Source organism: Grus americana, chromosome 11 (genome assembly GCF_028858705.1).
Source record: "Grus americana isolate bGruAme1 chromosome 11, bGruAme1.mat, whole genome shotgun sequence".
NCBI classification, from domain to species: domain Eukaryota; kingdom Metazoa; phylum Chordata; class Aves; order Gruiformes; family Gruidae; genus Grus; species Grus americana.
In genome coordinates, this window is record NC_072862.1 from 24055072 (window position 1) to 24080634 (window position 25563).

A 25563-nucleotide genomic window follows, 5' to 3' on the forward strand; every position below is an offset into this window, starting at 1 on the left:
CAGTTTGGTGTTGATCTTAAGGGATGTGTAATCAGCTCTGAAAACCGAGATGTTTGTTTACTCAAAGTTATGGGATTTTTTTGTCTGTGTGTGTGTGTGCTAATAACTTCTAGGATCGCTTTGCATATAGAATGGGTAATTTTCCAGTCTTAGTTATATCGTCATAGAATTATTATTGGTATAATCACCTTTTATTTCTTTGTTGGTTAGAAGGAGATGAAGAAAAACAATTCTCTGACTCCGAACACAAAGGCAGAAGCTGTGCTGCAAGTTCTAAGCTCTTTATTCCTGACCAGTTAAGCCAAACTATTAGACGTGAACAGAACCGACTTGGGTGAAATCACAGCCTGCAGCATCCATGGGTCTGGAAATCCCTGGTCACTTTTAACTTCTTGTATTCGTTACATGAGTAAATTACACGTACCCCAATTCTGCTGTAGGACACCCTATCCTTGGACATTTTGACAGTGTTAGTAAAACAAAAAGAGGATGTGGATAGTGGAAAAATTGAGTACCTCTTGTTCCTGACATAATGGAAAAGTCAGCATATAGGATAAGCCCTTGTATACTGATCGTAAATCTTGATAAATATTACAGAAGTTACCGTGTTGGCTGTAAATGGGATAATGAACAGCCAGCAGCTTCACATACATGTTCAAAACTGCACTTAGCTCAATATCTGATCCCTTGTAAAGTGCAAATCAAATTATACACACGAGGAAAAAATACTCAACCCTTTTTTTTTTTTTTTTTTTTGCCTAAAAACCCCAAAACATTGACATTCTTTGAAGGCAGGAAGCAAAGCAAGCCATTTGAGCATCCTCCCCTTAAAACAGGTGTATAAATAAACAGCTGCCAGATTTGGCAAACTGACATTCAGCAGAGCTCCAGGGAGAGAACAAAGCCCTGCTGCCTACAGTGTCCTCGCACGGAAGGCATCACCCCGCCGACTCGGTGCCTCACCTGGCCACCACGGGCAGGAAGGACAGGCAGGATGGTGTGCAGGCAGCGTGCAACCCACCCGCTTTGTGAATTAAAGGCCAGCATCTATCTGGGCATGGATTAGAAGCCACTGCAGACTCCAGCTCATAGGTGCAGCATCACTCCCGTGGGAAACGCTACTGTGAGCATTTCCGTATAACCTTGACCTTGAAACACATGAGCAGTCTGAAGTATAGCATCAGGGATCCAGGGAACAAGCTGCTTCTGCTCTGCTTTACACTGGATGAATGTTCACTGCCTTGCTTGCTGCTGTGCCAGTGGAGTTTCACATTTCCATCATTGCATTAGCATTAGCTACCAGGACTGGAGACTGGTTTCTGAAACATCTTGATGTCTGGGGTGCTGGGGACTACAGCGTTCCCACCAGCTGGTACGTTCTGGGTGCCGTGATGGTAGAAATGGCTACTGGTTGTGGAATAATTACACAAGAGCCTTTCAAAACTGGCTCTGTCAATCAGCTCTCTCTTCATAATAACCCTTAAAAAAGAAGTAGAAGACATCACTTCCTCATGTTACTGAAAGAAGGAACAGAGGAGGTTCCTCGTATCCCTTTTAGGGGGACAGGATTTGATCAGAGTTTACATAGTCATCTGTTGTGAGGTGTAACTCAAAATACCACCCTAAATCTGAAAGGTACTGCTCCACCCCCAGCAAGGGTTTATTAAAATCTCATAGAGGAACGTCACTTTACCCCTGTTGGAGGTTGTTACCTTGCCTGTGGTCTGACTTGTCAAGTTGGTTTTTGTGGGGAAATGAGCCAAAGATGAGGTGAAACAAATCCTGAGGATATTTCAAACATGTATCACTAGCTTTTCTGGACTTTGGCTCATCCGTGAGTTACCCTACCCTACTCCCAAACCAAAAAAATTCCTAAATTTCTCAACAGTTACTAAACGTGCTGAAGATGAGACAGTCCCATAGAGGCAGTCAAGCGTAGCCACCTTCCTGAAGCAAGCCAGACGAGCGTGCAGGTCTCAGCTCTGGCTGGAGGTCCTCCACCTGCAGGGTGCTTGTTGTGGCGTTGCTTTCTGCTCTTTCCGCAGGGCTTTTTTCTGGGCACAAGAACTATTGCACTATGGTATGTAAATATAATGTACATTCTGCAGATAACTTGTAAACCATACCAGATGTCATCAGGTAGCGTTTAAGTGGATCTTCCCTGAAACTTCCACGGAACACTTAAGAAATGCCTAAAACAATAAAATAAATATCAGAGTTTAACAGCTTCTTGCTGAGCTATCAGTGTTACGAAAGGATGCAACTGTAAGTCATCTCAAAAGCTACCAACTGGCGTGTCACCAAATTTCCTTCTTGGTCCTTTCAAGCAGAAGATTCAATTACATCTGCCATTTAATTAAAGTTATTAAAAAGTCATGCTGCGTGACATTGTTTAAAAAAATAGTTGCAAAAGCCATTTGAATCTGACAATAAGTTATAGCAGATTCATTTAGTAGCTCTAAGGCATCACTGATGACTGGGATGTTTTGGAAGCAAAATTGTTAGAGATCTCTGCCTCCTCTCCACCTCAAACCATCAGTCATTTATATCCTGTTTTTGCCGCCGATGTCTGGTGTAACCAGAGGGCTCCTGCTTTCCTGTGCTGCGCCATGTCAGACCAGGGGTATGGACCACCTACTGCAGATTGTCACCTTCAATCAGTGTCACAGTCCTGCCTCTTTTCTGGGTTCTGAACTTCTCACGGAAGCTTTGAACAATTCTAGCCCATAACCAAAAGTTAGACCGACAGCAGCAGAGCATCCTGAGGAAAACAGCACCTTTAGAGACTTCCAGGATAATACCCATGGGGCAGGTGTCCAGGAGAAAGCCTGCATGTCCATAAATCCACGTGGAAAGCTCCATGAAAGCAGTGTTAACTCTACAGTAGGTACCCTGGTGTCCATCCCAAGCTTGATTGCTCCATCCAGACCAAAATGTAGTCTTTCCCTTTCTTTCAACCATAGAAGATGTGTCAAGGTCATACATACCTTTGATAGCTTCAAGTATTCGTGAATCATGAGTCAGGCCTCCCCCCAATCACGTCATTACCATCAAAAAAAACTTCAGACTTGTGTGTTTCTTCTGTTGTTTGACACTTCAGGACTGAAACTTCTCGTTCTAAATACACGTGTGAGATCCTTATTTATTTTTAAATAGAAGCTGTGATTTTTACATATTCATCCAACTCTACCATTTGTGTCTTAAGAAGAGAAGTATCACAAGACTTGTGACAAAACCCACGGGATGTGGCAACACTATGCTCTGTGATGTCCCCCAGATACAAGAAGGTGTTCCCAGAGATGTTTCTGTGAGAACTTGCTGCTGCAGGTACGGGGTTCGCTGGGTTCCCATGCAGAGCGCCCAGCACTTCCCAGACTCAGGCACTCCGGGCTTCCAGCACGGCAGAGGCGTTCTTTCCTTAGTTTCAAAGAATGGATTTTCATTTAAAAGGACGTAAGGATCAGATACCCTTCTATAGCAAATAGCTTGTCAGCTGCCTTAAAACCCCTTCCCTGATTAGTATTTAGCATAAGATCTTAAAAACTGTCTTTTCTGCAAGCAGTGGAAGCTGAACACCAGACCAGCGCAGCAGCCTCAGCACAGCTGCCCGCTCTAGGAACAGTTTTTAAATACAGGGTGAGGGAATGCAAATAGCAATTGCTCTGATAAGCACTGTTGCCAGATTTTTAATCTGTGAAGAATTATTCAGTCATACTGTAATGTACATCAATTAAATTACAAGCATGCGTGCAGGGAGGGGCTGTCTTGTGCTTGTTTATGGAGTTTGTAGCATTTTATCTTGTTCTTTAAGTGCAAGCCATCAGTTCCATAAAATGCACAAGGAAATGCAAGTCTTGTGTAGCAGAAATGGGAGCCTGAATCCAGCTGTAACTGCTGGCTGGCAAACATTTAAGGGTTAACTTAATAAATACGAGTTTTTAAATGTCTATTTTAGATTCTCAGCTGCTTTCATCTCCTTCCTGCACAGCACTTATTTTCCTTCTGACAATAAATAATGTTTACATGAGCAATAAAGCTAACTCCAGGGGGTGCAGCCGTCATAAACTAAGCACAGTCCCAGAGAGAACCGAGCCACAAATCTTAGGGAAACAGTATGGGTGGTGCTGCTTATCTTCTTGTAACTCTGCTGCCTCTTGTGTTAGACGCATAAATAAATGATAGTAATCCAATGCTCTGGCACAGAGACGGTAAATCCACCTACCCTCCCTCGGCTTCCCGTGGCTATGAGTGTCCTTGTCATCTCGAGGTTCTGCTGTCCCCCATCACACGTTACTTGGCTTGGCCTGATCTGTAGAGCAGGGTAACGGGGCTCCCTCCTCACGCCGTGTGGAGACCCAGACATCCCAGCAACGGAATTTATTTCAGTGACGTGCAATCATATTCCCGCATTTTAAAGCCACGTGATAAAATTCAAATGCCAGGGAGCTAAATCATGAAATCCAATTAACGTAATTGCAGAGATGTGGAAGAGGAAGGAAAGTCAAAAGAGCTACAGAGAGGCAGGATCAAGCAGAACTGGGCCACCCTCCACACGTGTACCCTTCCTGCTTTTAAAGCGTCCGGCATGGTATTACCCGCAGGACAGACCAGTTCCCTCCCACGCCCACAACTCTGTAGGCTGAGATGTGCCTTCTTTGCAAAGTGATTGTCCTGCACCCCGGGTATCAGAAAGGCACCTTCGTTCTGGTACTTCCTCAGGTTCTCTGCTCTCCCCTTGTTAAAAGTTAGATTTGCCCTTTCCCATCCTCTGAGACCTCTCTTGTCCCTTCAGTTTCCTGAAGCTTTATCGATGATGGTTCAAGTATTGCTTAGTGCTTTGGGATTAATTTCATTATGGAATCAAATTTATCTTAATATTTGTGATCTTTTTCTTGTCTTATTCTAGGCTGCAGTCCTAGGCCTGTGTTAAAATCCGTTGCATTCACCAGTGAACTTTTCAGTGATGCCTGATCCAGAGTAGACGTCAAGTGGTTTTCAACTCTGGGTCCATTTTTGCTTTTCCCAAGAAGTATCTGTAGTTTTACTCTCTGTTTCTTCCGTGGTATTTTTCTCGTTTCATTTCCCTTGCTTGCTGTAACTCGCGTTATGTCTTTCCTTTCTGAACAGCTTCACTCACCTCTTTTTGTGCTGCTCCTCCGTCATCTGCCACGTTTCCATTTTTTTGAGTTTTTCTGCTCTGATTTTCACGTCCTCGGAGTTCCTGAGGCAGCTGCGTCGGATTTTTGCTGTCCTCTGCATTGGGTTTGTCTGGCATGCCTTTAAACAGTCTCTGCTAGCGACTGCCAGCCCCCCTGCGCTCCATCAGACCCTTTCTGCATAGATCCTTTGTACTCGTTACTTCGGTATGTCAAAATTTGCCCTTTAGTCCATTTTCCTTATTCTGCTGCTCTTCTTCCTTTTCTTAAAAATGTGCTGTCACTTATTTTCACATTCAGCCAAATATCACTTTTGATTTTTGACAAGTTTTTCCCTGCTATAGTCAGAAGCAAGTGCCACCCCTTCCCACCACTTTCAGACCTAAAGCAGTCACCAAGCCGTCTGTTTGAACTCCTGACGGCTGTACACTTTTCCAGCAGAGCATTAGACAAATAAAGTCACCCGATATTAAAGATGGTTCTGTCATTTCCCCAAGCAAATTTCTCCTAATGGCAGTCAGTGTTGGATGCCCAGCAGCCCGTGCTCCACGCTTCTTCGCCCTTTGTTCTCCAACCACAGGCATTAATTAACGGGCAGTTCACTTCAGAGAATATATAGACCTTTCTTCTCACGTGTCCTACCTGGAACAAGCTGTCATTTACTATGCCGAGATCCTGCTCCTATCGCTGGTCCCACAAGCACCAGTAATTCTTATTAAGTTGTACCCTTTATTTATGTGGAAAGTCTTTAACTTCTTTGCATTTAATTCCAACATACCAGCCATATATATAGGAGCTTCTCAGACGCTTGGCTGCTTTTCCCAGCCTTTGTTCCTCTCTGTGCTCCTTTCACCCTTCCCTCTGGCGGATGGAGCCCAGCCATCCCGGCTGTCCTGCCGGAAAGCCCCAGGCCAGCAGAGAGGAAGGGCTGCCGCTGTGGGGGTGCAGCCCTGGCCACTCTGAGAGCTCAGGGTGAGCCCCGTGGGGCTGATATCCCGGAGACAAGTGCAGTGACTTGGGCGTCAGGCACTCTGGCCACTCCTGGGCCATCTGCTGCCTGAATGGTACGTCAGGACGAGCCATGCATGGTCGGGACAAGCCGTGCACGGGCAGTACAAGCCACGCACGGTCAGGATAAACCATGCGCAGTCAGGACAAGCCATGCCCACTTTGGGAAGAACTCCTGCTGTGCTGTTATCTTGGTTCCAAGCACAGTAGCCTGGAGCTGGGGTGGCCAGGCACCCCTTGGCCACGTTTGGGCTACCTGGTCTCTGAATTGCCTACCAGAATGGCTCCAACTGTGACCAGAATGGAGAATCCTGACCAAAGCTAATCATCTTGAGATCCAAAATCATAGAATCATAGAATCCCAGACTGGTTTGGGTGGGAAGGGACCTCACAGCCCATCTCATTCCACCCCCTGCCATGGGCAGGGACACCCTCCACTAGCCCAGGTTGCCCAAAGCCCCATCCAACCTGGCCTTGAACACCTCCCTCAAGTGAGACCCTTGAGCTCTCTGGGATGGCAGCGGGCTGTGTGACCCAGTGTCTCCCCTGAGCTGGGACACCTCTCAGGGTAGATTTCACCAGGATTCAAAGACCGTCCATCGATAATTTCATGAGGACTCAAAGGCCTGATGTCCTGAGGCTCACTGCCCACCCGTTGATGAGTGCTGGTGCATAAAAGTGAAACTCACGGAAAGGGAAATGTTAATCACAGGTTCGCCTCTGTCTGTGTGTGTGTGTGTGTGTGTGTGTGTGCACGCGCAATTTGGTTCAGAACTACTTACCTGTCTGTCTGCAGTTTGAGCCAGGACTGTCTGTCTGCCTGTCTGTACGTGTGATTTGATTTAACCCCCATCTGTGTGTGCAACCCTGCCGTAAGTTTTGGGCGACCCTTGTCATTCTCAAATCTTTAACTAAGTCACTGTTTCGATTGTAACAAATTCTGTGGCATCACTCTGTTAAACTGGCTGCTGATTAAGTGCTGGTAATAATTATAAAACCTAATACTGTGACCTATCTCAAAAATATTAATAAATCATAAGTTTCTGCTAAACCAAAGCCCTGTAACAAAATCTCATCAATGACAGCCGCTCCGACGGCTGGAGTGCACAGCTTGGAGCAGAGATTTCCCATCCTCACGTCTCGTTCTCGTTCACCCGGCTGGCCCCTCTTAGGGACTGCCTGGTGCTGGGACTTCATAACCCGTCTCCTCAAGAACTTTCTGACCCCTTTGCATCCTCCCAAACATCCCCAGCGACGCTGCGAGCTGCCTGGCGTGGCTGTGGCCGGGCTGGGGGTGCCTGTGGCCGATGGGACAGGCAAGGGGGCCAGTGCCAGCCCCGCGCGCAGCCCGAAGCTAGCGCTGTGTACGGAAGCTGGCCGGGTCTGGCAGGGTACCGAAAACCTGCAGGCAAAATGGCTCGCGGCACAAATATGACCTGATAAACATTGGCTAGTATTAACGTAATGAATTGAGAACTTACTTGGAACAAGCGTTGAGATGTATAGCCGTTCTCCTTTTCGCAGCACAAGCTAAGAAGTGCGTTGCAGGGGTGCAGTGTAACGTATAGAAGAACTGAGCTTATTAGAAACAAAACCCCCTCCGTTGCTGCAACTTCAACACAGCTGAAGTTCAAGCATGTGTTTTTGATCCCTGCCGAGCATGGCCAGGATGGAACAGGGCATTTCTAGGCCTGCCAGTAAGCTACAGTAATTTGAATTTCAAAACTGAAAACTTCAGAACTGAAGGTCTTAAGAGGATACTGATTCGTAACAAGCGGGATACACAATAAAACAATTACTGGAGCTTACTATAAGATCATATTTCCACCATGACAGGAATGTGACAATACCCATCAGACAGGTGATGACAGGAGAATAAATGAGGCTTCAACTTGAACAAAAATAACTATACTGCGTAACTGTAAGATACACATGTGCGTGCAGACAAACAGCGGAATGAGAGCCGTATCAGTTAACTATCCAAACTGGACAAAACAAGAAAAAAAACCCACCCTTGTTTCCTCACACAGCGAACAGATTAATAACAGGAAAAGGTGGCAGGTTTCCAAAAACCGGCATGACCCCTTTGTTTGGAGTGCTCTCCCAGGGATGCTGCAGCGACCGGCTGAGCCACGCTGCTCCGGGAAGGCTGCGCCGCCTTCCCCCCGCAAACCTGCACACCGGCTGCGCCACCTTCCCCCCGCAAACCTGCACACTGGCTGCTCTCTCGCACCGACATGAAGAGCAGCTATAGGTGCTCAATGGTACGTTCCCTTGCAGGGCAAAGTGTGCCATGGCGAGGCAGCACATCTCCATACGCTCTCCCCTCTCCGGCAGGCTGGTGCATCAGGAGACGTGCCTCTGCTGCACCCCGTCTCACGTGGTCTCTGAATGCAGAGCAGATGAATTAAACAAAAAGGCCTTCTTGATACAAAACAATGGGGGCTTTTAATTAAAACCAAAATTTTATTGTATTTCTATCATACTACTGTGTAAAAATATGGGGGATTTTTCATTCTGAAATGCTTACAAAAAACACTGGTTAAAAGAAGGCTGCGATCTTACGAATGTGTAATTATCATCAGTGGCTTTGTATGAGCAAATACACAAACTGGCTACCCTTTCTCTCTAGATGTACAGCAGAACGATATTATGCTTTTGCCATGGTCACAAATCATAGCACACCGCAGAGAATGGCTACGGACTGCCCGCCTCAGCGTTTTTTTATTTGTTATCAGACCTTGAAGCATTTCTGTTAAATAAACATCTTGGAATATAGAAAACTCTCAAATTCATATGAATAATGAACTTTCTATGTTGTCTTTAAGGCACATATTTCTATCCAAATTTCATTTTGGTCCAGAGGAGCAATTGTATTTCGGACACCAGCTATCCAGGTATCTGACAGCTCGGTTTGTTAGAATCATCCTTGTGTCCATAGACCTCAACGACATGTACTGAATTCACCGCCTGTACCGCAGCGCCGGGTCCCGGTACAGCTTGTTTCACGGGTACGCCTCTGCTCTCGGTTAACTTAGGCAGATGGTCGTTGTCTTTGCAACACCCAGAAGCTATGACCTCCCGAGTCCACTCCTCCTGGAACCTGTAAGCATAAAGGGAAAAGTTATTTCGGTTTCATTTGCTCTGGTGAGGATACAGAACTTTCTAATCCATTCCATTTGCACATCAGGCATTTTGCAAACAACTTGCGCTGTAACATGTGGACTCACTTCTCCTAGCATAAAAACCAGTTGGCAACAGCGGGGCAAATAATCGTGTCTCCATAAAAGCTGATGCGGACCTTGAAAAGAGTTGTGAGGTTGGTTTTATTTGGGGTTGGGGCAGATGTTGTTTGTTTGTTTTCCACCGAACGAGTCCCCAGCTTCAATTTAATGCTACGCTCTCTGGAGAATATTACTACGAACGCTTGAGCGCTGAGACTGGTGCAGGAGGAAAGTCCTTGCTTGGTTGGCGGAGCACCGCTGGGAGCACAAGAGCCAGTTGTGCTCCGTGGGATCTGAGGTGTTATCTGCAGAACTGCCAGCGATGTCGGTGCAGCACGGTCACGCCGCGGCTTGTGCTAGTCCCCGACTGCCGGACCCGGCTACCACCTGGCCCTCCCAGAAGGGACCACAGGCTCCTGCCCCAGACAGCAAGGAACCTGGCAGGGGATGGTGTGGGCAGAGAAGCGGCAGACAGAGCTGGCAGAGCTGCTGGAAAGGTGCTCAGGAAACTACACCCGACTCCGTCAGGAAAACGGGGCGATGGGATCAGGTTGCTCTTGAACTCTGCTGCAAGAGGCACGATGCAGCTGGCTTCAAGCACGCAGCTCTGAACCAGCGGCAGGTAAGACACAGCCCCGTTGGGTTTGTGCCAGATCACCATAGCCTGAGCGCGTGGGCTTTCGTAACCCCCCCCCCCAGTTATTCTGTGGCTGCTGCTTGCACGCCGGGCAGAGGCTGAGGTTGCTTGGCCCACATTCGCTGCAGGTGAGCTGGCTCACGTGGTCCTCCGGCTTCCTCTGAAGCCGGCGGTGTTGGCCACTGAATGCAGCAGCCTGCACACCCACATCCAGGACGTGGTCTTACCCCTTCATATGTGAAACACTGGTCAGGAAACAGAAGCTGCATTCTGCAATCATGAGGTGCAGAAAGCCAGCAGAAACGCTCACACACAAAATGTGCATACATATAGGAACTGCCGGGGGGTTACAGAAAGTAAAACCAAATAACCGAGGCCTTGCTGTTCTGGTACAGAGTGGGTATACTGCAGATACATCTTTCCCGTAAAGGAGAATAAATCTTGCTCTTCGCTGGAAAGCTGTATCACAAAACCAGCTGGGGCACGAGCTACCGTCAGTGTAAAGGCATTTATTTTGAAACACCTCTGCATTTGACGTGAGCAGGTGCTGTATCAGCATAGTCAGAATATACTCACAGAATCCCAGACTGGCGGGGGTTGGCAGGGACCTCTGGAGATCATCTCGTCCAACCCCCTGCTAGAGCAGGATCACCCAGAGCAGGTTGCACAGGATGGTGTCCAGGTGGGTTTGGAATCTCTCCAGAGAAGGAGACTCCACAACCTCTCTGGGCAGCCTGTCTCAGTGCTTGGTCACCCTCAGAGGGAAGAAGTTTTTCCTCACGTTCAGGTGGAACTGGCTGTGTTCCAGTTTGTGCCCGTTGCCCCTTGTCCTGTCGCTGGGCACCACTGAAAGGAGTCTGGCCCCTTCCTCTTGACACCCACCCTTTAGATATTGATAAGTGTTGATCACTCTTAAGTGATAAGTGTTGACCCTCTCAGTCTTCTCTTCTCCAGGCTAAACAGATTCATCAAAGAGGTGCTCAGATAAGCAGAATTTACCCACCTGTAATTTGGACAACAACAAACTCATCTATTTCTCAAAAAAACCCCCAGTCTGGTAACTTTATCCACTTTGTGTTGACCAGTACTGTTTTAACTTTGCCTTTTCATCTTGCTGCATCAACAAGCCCTCAAGTATCTTTGTGCTGGGCACCAGGACACCTGTGTGAGTGCCCCTGTGGCTGCCATCAGGGAACAGAAGCTACATGGAGCAATGCTGCAGATCTCACTGCTGAAAGAGAATCTTCTGAGCTACTTGCTACTGTGCGTTTATTTTTTTTTTATAGTATGAGGAACTCAGTTCCATCTTCTTGCAGTGGCAGTCAATAGTAACAAAATAAAAATAAAATCAAAAGAGCGTGTACAGGGAGAAGAACTGGGATAAAGTTTTGCATGGGGTAGGACTGTAGTTCAAATCTAGGTATTCTGGTTATTGTGCAATAAATACAGTTTACCTGGGCAGCATTCATCCCGCTCTGACGTTTTCTCCTATAGAGCTCTGCATTGTGAAACTCTGCAGTGATCCACGGTCCACCACCAACTCAGAAAGCCAAACCGGGTAAAACGGTCCTTGGAAGATAACTATACTCCTGCCTAAGCAACCTCTTCTTCCCATTTCAGGAACTATTAAGCTTCCATTGACTGAGATAAGTCCAGGACGAGGTGACAGCAGACACCCTCCCTTCACCGCGGTGCATCGAGCCCTGTGGGCATCAGAGGGACAGTGAAGTCACGGAGTTCTACCTAAGCAGGGCTGAGAAGAGCTGTTAAGAGGGTTGCAGTGTCGACAAGGGACAGATAAACGCACACACGGCGCGCTCTCCTGCGCGCATGGCTATCAGTCAGACACGGCCTTCGGTTTGCACTTTCATCCTCGGGAGCTCTGTACTTTATCCCAAAGAAGTGTGACTTTTTGCCAAGCTCTTCAACTTTCCTTCACTCCAGTTTCCAGCTGGGCTACTTCACAACATCATGGTAAGAGGGTCGGGAGACCTCCGTGCACGCTGGTCTGGAAACGCAAACCCACCCAGGGATGCTTGGCGCTGCACAGCCTGGCTGGGTGCACAACACATCTGACGAGGATGGACTGTGTGCGACAGATAAAGTCGGAGCTCCCGGCTGGGGAGAAGAACAGCCACCGTAACATTTGTCAGTGGGTTTTAGAGGATTCACAAGAATTTTGCTTTGTGTGACTTGAGAGCTGTTCCCAGCCGGAGGGGAGAACGCTGCGAAGGGCCATCTGAGGAGTGTGAGAACTCAGAGCAGCGGGGCCACCACAATCCTGCCTGGTGCTGGCACCGGCTCTGAAAACAGATTTTTACACTGGAGGACGGGAGGGGATCTTTTTGTTGCCGTGTGTCTGGTGACTTTGTACAAGGCCCCGGGGCAATCATGGAAGCATTACGAAAACAATAATAGCAGCTTTATTGAAAGCACATGCTGCTGCGCACCCACCCTCCACGCTGGCTGTGGTGACGACGAAGGCTGAAATTCAGACATGGGCACGACTTTGCAGCCCGCTGTCCCACCCTTTGTGACAGGGCCCCAAGGTGAAACCGCAGCTCACTTCCCCTGCCTCACCTTTCTCTGACACACGCCTGTCGAAAGGCACGGGAAGCTGTTAGTCTCTGAAAGGTGGCGGGGGGGAACACAGAGCACGGTAATAACAAATCAAGGGGAAAAAACCCCCCAGTGAATGGAGAAGCTCAAGGTGGGACAACTCGCAGGGTGGGACAATCTATATAAAAGCCCAAGAAGGAAATCTGCCCCTCGCCTGCGCCGGGCCTCCTCCCCTCCAGCCCCGAGTGCCACACAATCAAACGTCGCACACGTGGGGAACCGCATTAATTACGTACGATTGTATCAAACAGGCCATTTGCTCTTCGCAGCCACTTCACTGGATGCTTTATGCAGCGAAGTATTAACCACCGTGGATGATCGGTCCTACACACCCCCCCCACGGCCCCGGGAGCAGCCCATGGGGGTCTCTGCGATTTAAGCTGCAGGGCGGGGGGGCACATTCATGTTCCAGGTCGCTGTGCCAACCATCCCGCACGTGTCCCACGGCCTCGGGCGGCAGGAGCCGGTGGGGCTGAGCTCCGCGTGCCCCCGCTTTCAGCCAAACAGGAGCAATTTCTGACAGCAAGACTGATCAGGCAAGAAAACGCGGGGATCGTTTGGAGGGAGCGAAGGGCCCAGCTCTCTGCTGAGACTGCTGGCCTTCACGAGCGCCCAGATACACCCGTTTGCCCAGGACCTCTAACAGCCTTGCACTCGGTCACTGCTGTAGAAGGCGTTTTGCCCCCTTAGTTCTCCCACTGACGCGTCTCCTGGCAGTCATTCTAGGTGTCCTGGTAGGTTTTTCTTGTTCCGCTTACGTTTTCCATCGAGCTGTGCAGCGGCTCGTCTCTCAACAAGTATTTCTTCAAGTGTTGTCCCCTTTCGTTGTGGTAAATCTGCCCCACACTACCCTGCTAGCAGAAGGGCATCAGATCCTTCAGCTTTTTCATCTCTTCCGCTTAGGTGCTCAGAGGGCAGAAAGCAGCTGGGAAAGTGCCCTCAAGGGGGCATTTGGCCAAGTGTCCCATCCCATCTTGTCCACACTTCTAGAAGGCCCTTTGCCCTACAGCCAGCCTGGGCAGACAGGAACGTTTTTTAGAGCAACATGAGTTTCTGATTTGTACCTTCGTTGCAACCCTTTACACAAGGTAGTGGAAAACTTCAACCATTATAGCCGCTAAATCAAAGAGAAAAAGAAAACACATTTCATTTCACTGAGCTAATTTCACCAACCTTGCGTATGAGCTCTTGGACCAACTGAAAAAGAAAGGTTCCCTCTCCTAAGAGCACGCTGGCTTTGGGGTATTTTTTTTTGCAAAAACTTTTCACTTGGCCATCTTTGTTGTTGGATTGTCCTTACTTGCTTTTTGCCAGGTACGTTGGTAATGCATCTTGTAGTCAGAAAGGGCTCCGGTATAAAAATTTCAGGTACTAAAAATATCTTCTGTGGGAGAATATACTAGCCTGTTTCTCTACAGAAGAGATTTTTTTCCTTCTTGATAATATGCTCCAGCTGTAGTGGATATCTGAAAGGGGACTTTAAACCTACTGAGACATGGGCTTTTCCATTTGACTCACTCCTGCAGTCAGATCAGCTACTTCATAAAGAATGTTTTATAACTTGGCCTAGAGCTGTGTAAAATAATTCACCTCAAAACAGTCCAAATTTGGAATGCACAACTTCTTCCAAATGCTTCCACACCAGGGGGGAAAAAAAAAAAATCACCAAATTTCTTAGCTGCTCTTTAGATGTATTTTTGAGCTGGACTAGTTTCTTTCTGGTTGTCGTCTTAGCTGACAGGATGAAAAGGGGTTAGTCTACAGCTAAATTCAGTTCTCCCTGAGTGTGGAAAATACCGGAGCATCAATTCTCCCCTGCAAAATAACGGCACATCCCTGAGTCAAGGGAGCACCTATTCCAGGACAGGTTACAGGGCTGAAAAAGCAAAGAAAATAGAGGCTTCCCTAGGTGTGGCTATTTCTTACCAGAATTAGGAAGCTGATGCAAACCGAAACGAGCTCTCTCAGCGTTTTCATATTATGAGCTATCTGTATTTCTCCTGGGACAGCTATCTTTCTGCGCACGCTGATGCATAAATACGCTATGGCTCAAACAGTAGTGTGCCCGGTGCTTTAATGTCTTTGCACGCCAAGAAGGGTTGCTGTTTGCTCTCACAGCAGTTACACATATTTTTCTGATTTCTCCTAGAGGAAGTACTACTTAATAGAACAGGAAGGACTCCTTAATGGAAAAGAGGAGGCTGCTTTTTCAGTCTGGGAGTCACAAGCTCTGGAGTTTCTCCGCCTTACTCCAGGCACGGGAGCCCAAGGCCAAACTGGCCTCAACCCGCTGGCACCGACCCCTCCCCCGGGGAACAGCTCCAGGTGAGGTACCCCCGTGCCGCGCAGGGTGACCCCGCTCTTCTTTTCGACACCGGTATCATCTCTTGCTGAGATTCACCTCCATCTCTCAAACATCACCCGTAGCTGGCACAGAGGAAGGACAGCTGTCATTGAGCTTCTCTTTACGGGTATTTTGGCCTGTGCCTGTCGTGGGGCAGAGGACAACCTGCGTGCGCGGGCGGCTGACCGAGTCCCAGCTCTCCTGCACGGCTGTTTGCTGGGGGGGGAAGAGGACAGTTCATCTCGGGCGGTGGTTACTGCAGGGTCAGGTATTATTCTTCATCAGAAGATAACTGACTCAAAAATAACATATCCTGCTCAGGAACATACCCATTTCAAAAAGTGCTTTAACCCAGGACCGTGTTTCAAAGCCTAGCTCCTCTGTGATGCCGGACGCCCCCGATGCCAGGGCTCTCCCGGGGGCACCCACTGCGCCCGCCCGACCCCGAGCAGGAGCGCGGTGCTCTGCTGCTTTCAGGAGCGTGTCTCGCTGCGAACAGACAATGCCGACACTCCCGGTTTCATTCTCATGCAAGAACTGGGAAGGCTTTTAAATCTTAAAATGGTAAGGAGCGCAGAATATAATTTACTGATTTTAGGCTTTTCTCCTGATACGTACTGCAGCCAGGCTGCAGGAGCTATTCCCACATATCCCCATGGCGGCAAGCCCTGCCTCTGCCTCGCAAATCCTCCCGGGGGGCTGTTTTGGAGGTTCGTGCACCTGGTTCTCCTCTAACTACGCGGCCCAGAGCTGCAGCTAATCTCCTCCCAGAAATGACAGACCCTTTTCTTCAGCTAATCTGTCTCAAACCTCTGCATCACGCAGCAACCTGCTATCTCTGCTCTAAGCCCTAAACTTCTGAGAAGCAACGCTGGGGAAAACACATCCCTCCCAGCGGCCCCACGCCTTGTAACTTGGCTTGCCCTGCTCAGTATTAGTTAGCTCTTCAAATAGTATAAAAGAGCAAATATGCTGTAAATGCTTGCAGCTCCTGCATGTCAGACTTTCTGCCAAAAATTGGTATTTTTATCCTCGTTATGATTCCTTACTTCCAAATGAAAGAGGTGGCATCGACAGTGACTGCATTCTGTAGTTAGCGATCCCAGGTATTTGTACACATATTTCTCAGGTTTTTAAAGCAATTTGTTCAAGAAGCCAAGAAGCCAGAATGGGGCTCATTATAATTACAGTAGTTGCCCCTAGAATTCAACATTTCCCTGTAAAACTGTACATTCATCACATTTGTTCCATGCTTGAAACACAAGGGGAAAAAGATCTCATTTTGTGGCGGACAGGTCCAGAACAGCACACTGGAGCCTCCACCGTCCAACAGCTGGGCTTCTACGTTATTTATAACTGCTGTACATCAGCATTCTGCATCCACATTATGTCACCTCGGTACAGCAAAATTATCTCATCGGCATACTAAGGCACCACTCTAACAAATGATAGTTTTTTTAATCCTAAATTACTCTGTAAACCGTAACAAATATCTTACCTGTCTGAAAGAATTGGCTTTTTGTTTTATTTTATATTGGCTTACCTGAAAGAATTGGCTTTTTATTTTATCTGTTCTTACAATATTTTTGATCCTTCAAGTGGTGAATCAAAATGTTAATCTCTAGTTAATCTCCAAAACTATTTCAATTAAGTCTGAAAAGTAGCATGACCTACATCCTTTTCTAGTCAAAAATAGGCTAAGATATACTCAAGAGGGTCTTCTTCAAGGGTGGAGGAGTTCTCACTCTTCCAGATACTTCATATGTTACATGAAGAAGCAGCAGAACAGTTTGCTTTAAGAAAACGCTATCGTAAAAACGACATAAATTGCCAAACCTCCACCCACTCCTTTCTCAGACAAGGGCACCACTCATCTCTCAGCCTTCCCCTTCTAAGTGAGTTGCAGAGCCATTTCCCATGGCTGTACCACAGAGAACAACGCGTCCTGCAACCCTGGAAAGGCAGGAAGGAAGGGATCAGCAGGGAGGAAGGGATCAGCAGGGAGGAAGGCATTAGAAAAACAAAGTAGGACTGCTGATTTGCTCAGAGGTCTAGCGATGCATTGCACAAATTCCTCCAAATGTCTGCAACGTTAGCACAAGAATGGGATGGGATGGGATGCGATGGAATATTTCAGTTGGAAGGGACCTCCAACAATCATCTAGTCCGACTGCCTGACCACTTCAGGGCTGACCAAAACGTAAAGCCTGTTGTTAAGGGCATTGTCCAAATGCCTCTTGAACCCCTGGAGAGGCACCGACCACCTCTCCAGGAAGCCTGCTCCAGGGTTTGACCACCCTCTCGGTAATGAAATGCTTCCTCATGTCAAGTCTGAACCTTCCTTGAGGAGCTTGGTTAAATTATCTTTTGGCTTGTTCGTGACCATGGGCACACACTTTGGTTCAGACGCACGCAGCAATACACACAACCTTCCCTTCGGGCTTGCCTGCTCTCAGCTTTGCTGCTTTTTTCCAACCACGCTGCATGCCTTTATTTATTTCCTCGGACGCTCAACGCTGTAACAGCTCCACCACAGCAGCAACACCCACACGGGTAGAGATTTCCTCCAAGCACAGGCTGCCAGCACGTCCACTTCACGTTAAACGAAGAAAAGTACTGCAGAAATAACCCAGGCAGTAAACATGTCCTTTCACACCGGTCTTCCCAGCATAAGCCAGCTTCCCGTTTGCACCTCACCAGGGATTTGCCTGCGCTGTCCTGCTTTTCCCATAAGCCGGACGTGCACAGGATGATGAAACTTAAGCCTAATTCACTACACACAAAAAATAAGTCTTGCAAGTGAAAACACAAAGCTGACAGATCATTTGTCATCTTCAAGAGTTGGCACGACACAGGTTAGCAGAATTCCCATGTCTCATCCTGCGCATGTACCCATTTCACAGAATTAAACAGTAGAAATTAGCATCTTTTACTAACCTTGATTAAATAGATCTTATTTGAGTGAAGAGAGGGAACAAGGCACAAATTGTTGGAGGGTCACGCCTGTTCCTAAAGCAATTCCAAGACAGTTTTATTCAGGGTCTGTAACAGCTTCAGTGCCATTTCCACCTCTGAATAGAGGCAGCGCCCGTTCTCTGCGTGAGAAACGGCTAGACTTCTGGCTCCGGGGTGCGCACGCTAATACGCCAGCTCTCCTAGCTGATTTTTGCTCCGGCTAGTGATTAGCCAGGATCACATCACCTCTGCATGGTGGAAATAAAGGAGACCTTGATGAACAGCGGACCTCACGCGCCAGGAGGTGGGTGTGCACGCCGGTATTTAACATAGCATGTGCGTTGTTCTCCGTAGGAAAAAAAGAGCTCAGAGGCTTTCCTCCTCCCGTCCTCTGCAATTCCCCACTGAAGTTTACACATTCTCCAGTTTTCTAAAGAACTAATAAACTTGTTGATTTCTGGCCCCAGAGAAGCTGCTTATCCAGAGGAATTGTATATTCCCTGCTACTTTCAGTTAAGAAAAGGTGTACAGAATTTGGTAAACATAATACAGCAGCTTCTGCTCTGTGGAGTGGTGCAGATAAGAACCCAGGAGGAGCTCGAGGCTCCAGCAGAGCACGAACCTCTGTTTACAACCCCTTATAAGTTTATCCACGTTATTTTAAAAGCAGATTGCACTTATACAAAACATTAACATCGGAGCAGATTGAAGTTGCCCAAAATTAAAAATTGCATCCTAAGTCTTCTAAAAACTGTATAGGTTATCATCAGCATTTAATTAGCTTTATACATCTTTCTGAAATCACCCAAAGCTAGGAATTGATTAAGCAGCCAACAGACTTTTGTGCAAGTGCTCCATTTGAATATAATTTCCAGCTGCACTGTGACATGGAAGCAGGTTTATAATCTGCATAAAATTGTTTTCTGCAGGTAACCACTACAAATCACAGATACTGCTGTACATAAAAGCTGTACAAGTGAGCAGTGAATTAAAAGCAAACAAGGGTTGTGCTACATATTATCGTACACGACGACGAAGCAGAACCCAAAGGATATAAAAGACGCAATGACGCGTGTTTATATGAATGGTAATAGCAAAACAGCGATTAGAATTTATCACGTATTCATTTTTCTGTTTGTCTTTTGTTGGCAACAACACGGCCAGCGTGCCACATCCGGACATGTTCAGAGGTGACTTTGGTCTGACACAAACCCCACCCGTGCCCAGCGCCCACGGCAGGGCTGCGCCGTATCGCAGCCCGGACATTTCTCTGGAGCAGCCCGGGGTCATTGCGGGCACCGCGGGCATTCACGCCGCCGTGCGGATGGGGATCCCGTTGTGTTTGCCCCGCACACCCTGATATGGAACGGTATTTCTCTAGAGAGCTTCTGCGGTCAGCGGGGGATGAATGGCAATACCGGGTGCTGACCCTGAGCCGCGCAGCAGCCCCAGGTGTCCCCGGCCGGCTCCTCTCCTAAGGCTCTTAGGCGGGCTGGCACCTGGAGACCACTAACCACCGCAGAGTAGTGACTCTCCTGCTGCAGTTTAGCATCAATTTAACAAAGCCAATTAAAAACCTCTCTCCAGTTTATCTGGTGCAACCTCCCCTGCAGACCAGGCTTAACCGGGCGCTCCTGGGGGAGCAGAAAGGAGCTGTAAGGAGGGAGGTCACGTTCAGCTTCCCTGCTGCCTCACCTTTGGGCAGCATTAATTCCCCACGAGACGGGCAAGTTCAAGGACAAGCCCCGACGACCCACGGGCATCCCGTCCTCCTCAGGGCCAGCCCTTTAAAATGCATTTTCGAGGAATCCCCTTTCTAAAATGTGTTCAACAAACTCCTCGAAACCCACTGTCTTTTAACAGCCTTACCTATAGAAGCCTTGGTTCTCGTATGCCATGTCAGCCACATCATCGAATACGGGTTTATCCCTGAGTTTCTTGTTGCTGTTGTTGTTGTTTCTTCCCTTAAAACCAAAGTAAGCAGCTTGCATGTGCTCTAGTTCTTCAGCTCTGAGCTGGTACCACAGCTGCATATCTCTGTGAATACAGCAAGGGGTAAAACACGTTACCGCGACAAACGGGCGCCTAGCTCAGCTTCTGTCTGACCACAGCCCCGACTCGCTAGAGCTTCAACCTAAATCCTGGTTTACTGAAGACAGCACTTAAACGTATGCTGAACTTCAAGTGTAAGCCAAATTTCCAGAGAGTTCAATACTTTAAGGTGGTGGGTTCTTAAATAGCGTAAATATTATTCTGTAATATGGTGTTATTTTAAGTATTACCCAGCACTCCTCAAAAAACAAGCAAAGAAACAAACAAAAAGAGCAATTTTCTTAAGAGTGCCTGTGGATAGTTCAAAGGAACAAAACCCCAATAATTATGTCGATTTGATTCAGTGGATTTGGAGACTATAGATAATAGGGAAAGTCACTTAAGGTGTGATGTTGTGTCAATGCTCCCATGGACACATGTCAGGCCAGATCCTGTTGTACGTGAAAACACCACAGACCATCCCCACTTTATGGAATAAACTATTTCAGAAAAAAAAGTATTTTCTTTGAATTTTGGCAGCACTGCCATTCCTAAGGGTTCAAACATCACCAGGCAGGTTGAAAAGATGAATTGACTTAAAAACGGAGGAGACAGGTGTAACGCTGCCTTTGCTAAGAGCAGGGCTTATTCGGTTGCCGTCAGGATTCCCTTTCGGAAATGCTCAAGGAGCTTTTCATGCTGCTCTCTACAACGCTGGGGTAAAAAAAAAAAAAATTTAAAAAAATCACGATTTCTTTTCTCGTTTTTTAAAAGTAGTCCAAGATTCACGTAATCACAGACATTCACGCTAGCTGATGGGACAAGATTAAAGTGTGAGGGCTGGCGATGCTGATTTTGGTGTCACTTCTGTCCTCTCAGGATGCAATCCTGCTCCTACCAGAGAACATGGCAGCTACGCTCACGCAGCGGGACAAGGTCTGCGAGGAGGCGACGTCATGCGAGGCTTTTCAGCAGCCTTTGTCCTCCTTCTCTCCAAATGCAAGGATAAAACACAAGATGGCACTTCGAAGATCAGCAAACAGATACCTTGCAGGACAGGTTTGTAGGCAGAGGTGAGCTCTTCTAGTAGATCAACTAAAAGAGCCAAAAAAAGCAGACAGGCAGGCTTCAAAGCTAAAGGCAGGATGAGGACATCCTCCCTGCCCCACAGGTACAGGCTGCCTTTTCGTTCAGAGGTGGCCTAAGAGACACTTGTTTAACCAGTCCCCTACCAAGCATTCCCATTTTGCAGTGCCATCAAGCCCGCAGCTTCTCTTCAGATGAATGCTCTGTGCATCCAAAAGTCGATCCACGTTTTCCAACTGCATCAACCAACCTCACAAGAGGTCCTCTCTCATGCAGACCCTCACGCCGCTGCAGCAGCGACCTGCACATCTGGCGCTCTGCAGCACCGGCTGCGGGCCGAGCAAGTGTCATACAGGGATGTGTTACTCTTTCTCGCGTGACGTGGACGGTTCCTCCATCATCTCAGTTGCTTTCTGCTGGCGGGGCCAAGCCACCCGATGTCTTCAGTGCCCCCAGGTTCCCCCGCAGGAGATGGGGTTCCCCCCAGATGGGCCAGGCTGGAGCAGCTCCGTCAGGAGGCAGCGAAAGGAGGGCAGAGGGCAGCAGGGAACCGAGAAGCTCCCAACAAAGGGAACCATGTTATGTCCTGATGACAGAACCAGGTCAAAACGTCCGGTGTGAAGGGCTTTTCTTTCGTAGGAGAAAGATATCAAATCATCAAAGTCATGTGAACAGCTAATTTGGACAAAACTCTATTTAAAATAGATGAAAAACAAGGACTTTGATATGAATACTCTTATCAAAAAGAAAAGCGGTAATTCCAAAAATGCCAATCAATCAGCCCTTTCATTTCAAAAATTATTTCATGCTATCAGTGAAAAGTTAATATTATGAATGACACCAAAGACTTTCTTTTTTTGCCTCACAAAATCCTTTCAAGGGAAATAGAAAAATCTGTATTTTGGTTCCAATCAGATTTGGAACTGACAGAATTTGCCCACTAAGCTGGTTACCACGCAGCTCTAGATAAAACACAGCTCGGAGCAGAGACCTTCACTCGTGCCCTCCCCAGTCTCCCTCTACTCCACCGCTACCCCACCTCACTCCAAACACTTCTCTGAAGCAAGGAGAGGCTTAAAGCCAACGAGAAGCGCGGGTTAGCGGCCGCACAGCAGGCATCAGCAGGACAGGGTGCGGCCACCCCACCGAGTTATGGACAACGAGCAGGAAAGGTGAGAGGGAAACGAGAAGAGGTGCCTGTGGAAGCCTTCTGCAGCGGTGACGTTGGACGGATGCTCTCAGGAGCAACAGTGGCTCAGCCTTAGCGTCCAGCCAGATGTGGTCACCCTTCACACCGAGGTTTTATAATGGACCGGATTGGTGAATTTTACTTCTTCCCATGCCCGTTTATAATCCTGGTCGCTGTCTTGCACTTCAAGCCAGAAGACAAAATCCTACGTCCTTCCAGCACAGCGCTGCGACAGCTTCAAGTATGCTTTGCAGATGGTGAGGGCTTTGATGGTTTTGGCATGGGTAGACTAATTTTCCCAGCAGTGTTCAAGGAGAAGAAAGGAAATAAATGAAGTAGAGAGAGAAGAAGGGAGAACGCGGCCAGTCTTAAATAATTGAAAGAGAGAAACACTGGGCCAGCAAGTTCTGCATAATCCCGGGTAAATCCCGATCTGCCCAGGCCCACTGAGGTCATCTGATACTAACAGACATTAGGTGCCTAAATAGTCTTGAATTCCAAGTCTTTCTATGCCTAAAGCCTAACAAATTAAGGATTTTAAGTAATTAACATCACAGTGGTGGTGTGAGCATCAAGTCCTTTGAAGCCCTCTGCTATCACAGCAATGGGGTTCATAGCATGTACAGTCTTACGCCGGTTTTAAAAATCTTTTCTTGACATACCTTTGAGTCCTCCGCCTTTCACTTTTCTTCACGCACTTGATAAGACAACAAGTTAAAAAAGCCATGGACATCAGCAGAATGACGGCACAGCTCACAATGGAGGCAATCACCGCGACCTTAAATCCAAAAGTCTCGTATTTTGATATGGCTGCAGCAAAGCAAACACAGAAGCACGTTTCTAAGGTCAACCCATGAATTTATCTTTCACATTTTCATTAAACCATGCTGAAACCTACCTGCTTTACACTTCTGCTACTAATAGCTCAGTGAGGACTTTCACGTTAGTATGTGGCAAGATACCAGAGTATCTTGGCTTCAGCTTAGAGCTACGCAAGCCTCAAATTGGGCTATTTAAAAATCCCCTGTTTATAAGCTACTAATGAATTGTTCACAAATATTTCACCACTGCAACTAATTAAACACAACGCCTTTAGCGCTGCAGTAGCTAAAAAGCACAACTTTGTCGGCATATCTAATGCAGATGAGCTAGCAGACTCTCATAAGCAATTGTTAATGAGGACTGGAGCTGCAAATCCCGACAGAGGTAAATGGGTTTAAAGAAGCCCCTTAGAGCAAGGACAGTTCCACAGAATTGCCTCCCATCTGGCAGGCAGCGAACAACAGGTTTTCCTCTGTTCGGGGAAGGATGCAGAAGGGAAGAAGGGACAGTATCTGCAGGGCTGAGGGTTCACAGGGACCTGGTGCTGGAAGTGAGTTATCCAGACAAAAGGAGGAGTGGGAACATGGTGTGGCACAGCTACCACAGCTCTCTGCCAACTCCTCTGGAGCTCTAAGCACGTCTTGCTTCAGAGCTCATCTAGTTCTTCCAACACCACGATGTCCAGCATCAGAGACGGATCAGCTGAGCTCCACACAAAGCTTTCTATTTCTGCAGCCTCTGGAGGGGAGGATCTCTCTCATTTTTCTTTAATGGGCTCTCTCAAACGAGAGGTAAGAATAGCTGAGTTGGTGAGAGAGCGCTAAGTGTCTAAAAGAGCCATCCATCTACCGGTGAGCTAAAATTACACAGGGACTGAGATTCTCAAAGCTCAGAGGGACCACATTTTGCTTGGGCCTACTTCTGGTCAAATTACTGACAACCTCACAATAAACAGGAAGGCACGCAGCGGGAAAGGTAGTTCATGCTGCTGCCATTCCAACGCTATTTGTCAATACGGGAACTTTCCCGTGCGGCTGCCCACGGGCAACAACCTAAAACTTGTGCAAAAAATACCGCTGTGTTTCTTCAGAAAAGAATGCCAGGAGATTAGAGGGTTTGCAAATGTGCTTGCACGTTAGTTGGTCGTATCTATACATTTTCTAAAGAAGGGTACAGCTTGTAGCTACAGAGCCACATTTATTCCAGGTACAACGCTCCCGGAGTCAGTGACATGAGATCACGCATAAATCCAACCAAGTCTTTTCTGTGTCATGATAATGAATGATGTCAGAACACATATGGAGCGCAATTAGAGTCAGTGGGGGCAACTCTGAAGGAAATTGAATTTGTCTTTTTCCTTGCACAGATGTCTAGAATTAATCCTGAAGCTGAAGGAGATAGGCAGGGCAAAATAACCACAACGCGGCCCGAAGGGACCGGGGATGGTTTGGGAAGGACCTTACACTTGCAGGAGGGCACTCCGGCTGTCCACTGGGTACCGTTCCCTTTCCAAACGCAGGTGATGACACCCGGTCCCTCCAGCTGGTGCTCGGCAGAGCACTGGAACGTTATCACCGTCCCCACGGCCGTGCCGTTGCCGTGAATGATCTGTAGCGTGCCGAGCTGGGGAGGGAAGACGCGGCTGCACTGCCCTGCAGAACGAAAACAAAGCAAGACAATGCAGCGCCAGAGCCGAAAGCAAAGGTCCCCTTCAGTTTTATTGTCATCAGGCTGTAAATCTGTCCAAGTTAATGGTCAAAACAAGTAACAGACCTTGGGGTGGGCGATGCTGACTGCTCTGCCAAGGACCAGCCCAAGGCCAAACCCCCTCTGGTGCCATTCAACAGTTCCTCTGCTCTGACCCTGGCACAAAGGGCGGTTACTTGTGTTGCAACACTATCTACTTAGACTGGCACATATTAAACATTTAAAAAAAAAACAAACCCAAAAAGTCATTCTGTGAGTGGCGTGGTCTCCTGTGGATTCCTGTCTTGTTGGACTCTGTGTGTTTAATAAGTCCTCAGGCTGGCATCTTCCATGCTGGGAGTATTCGTAACGCATCTTCCACCACGCAAACTCTCCAAGACCTAATGGACTGATCACGTATTTCAGTCTACTTGGTAGCACCCCCAGGATCCTACCGAAACCTCCTATCGCTCCCGAGCACTGCACCTCTGCAACGAGCCAGCAGATCAAAGCTGGGAGGGGACGGAGGGGCACACACCGACAGCACAACTACTTCAACTTATCCTTCAAGTGACAAACTCTGCTTTAGTACATCCTTCATTTTTAGCACATTTTTGCTCGTTCGGCTTTTCTTTTTCTATTTCTTCGCCACTCATGATTGTCTTTGAGTCATGGAGCTCTTCTCCTCTTGGCTATCTAACATCAGCCACTAACTTTATACATTGGGGCTTATTGTCACAACGTTCCTTGTTTCACACTCATTTTAAACACAAATTTTAATGATTAGTCATTAAGACAACGTACAC

General features: G+C 47.6%; 1 protein-coding gene across 2 annotated transcripts in view; it reads right to left on the reverse strand.

Annotated features, from left to right (window-relative positions):
- Positions 1-8610: 8610 nt before the first annotated feature.
- SUSD3 (sushi domain containing 3) overlaps positions 8611-25563 on the reverse strand; it is a 32688-nt gene continuing 15735 nt past the window's right edge. For both annotated transcript variants that reach the window (XM_054838016.1, XM_054838017.1), the window contains exons 2-5: positions 24535-24723; positions 22912-23059; positions 19813-19980; positions 8611-9267 (exon numbers count right to left, since the gene is read on the reverse strand). In XM_054838016.1, the coding sequence (XP_054693991.1) occupies positions 9054-9267; positions 19813-19980; positions 22912-23059; positions 24535-24723 (719 nt within the window). In that variant the 3' untranslated portion in view covers positions 8611-9053. The remainder of the gene's footprint in view (positions 9268-19812; positions 19981-22911; positions 23060-24534; positions 24724-25563) is intronic.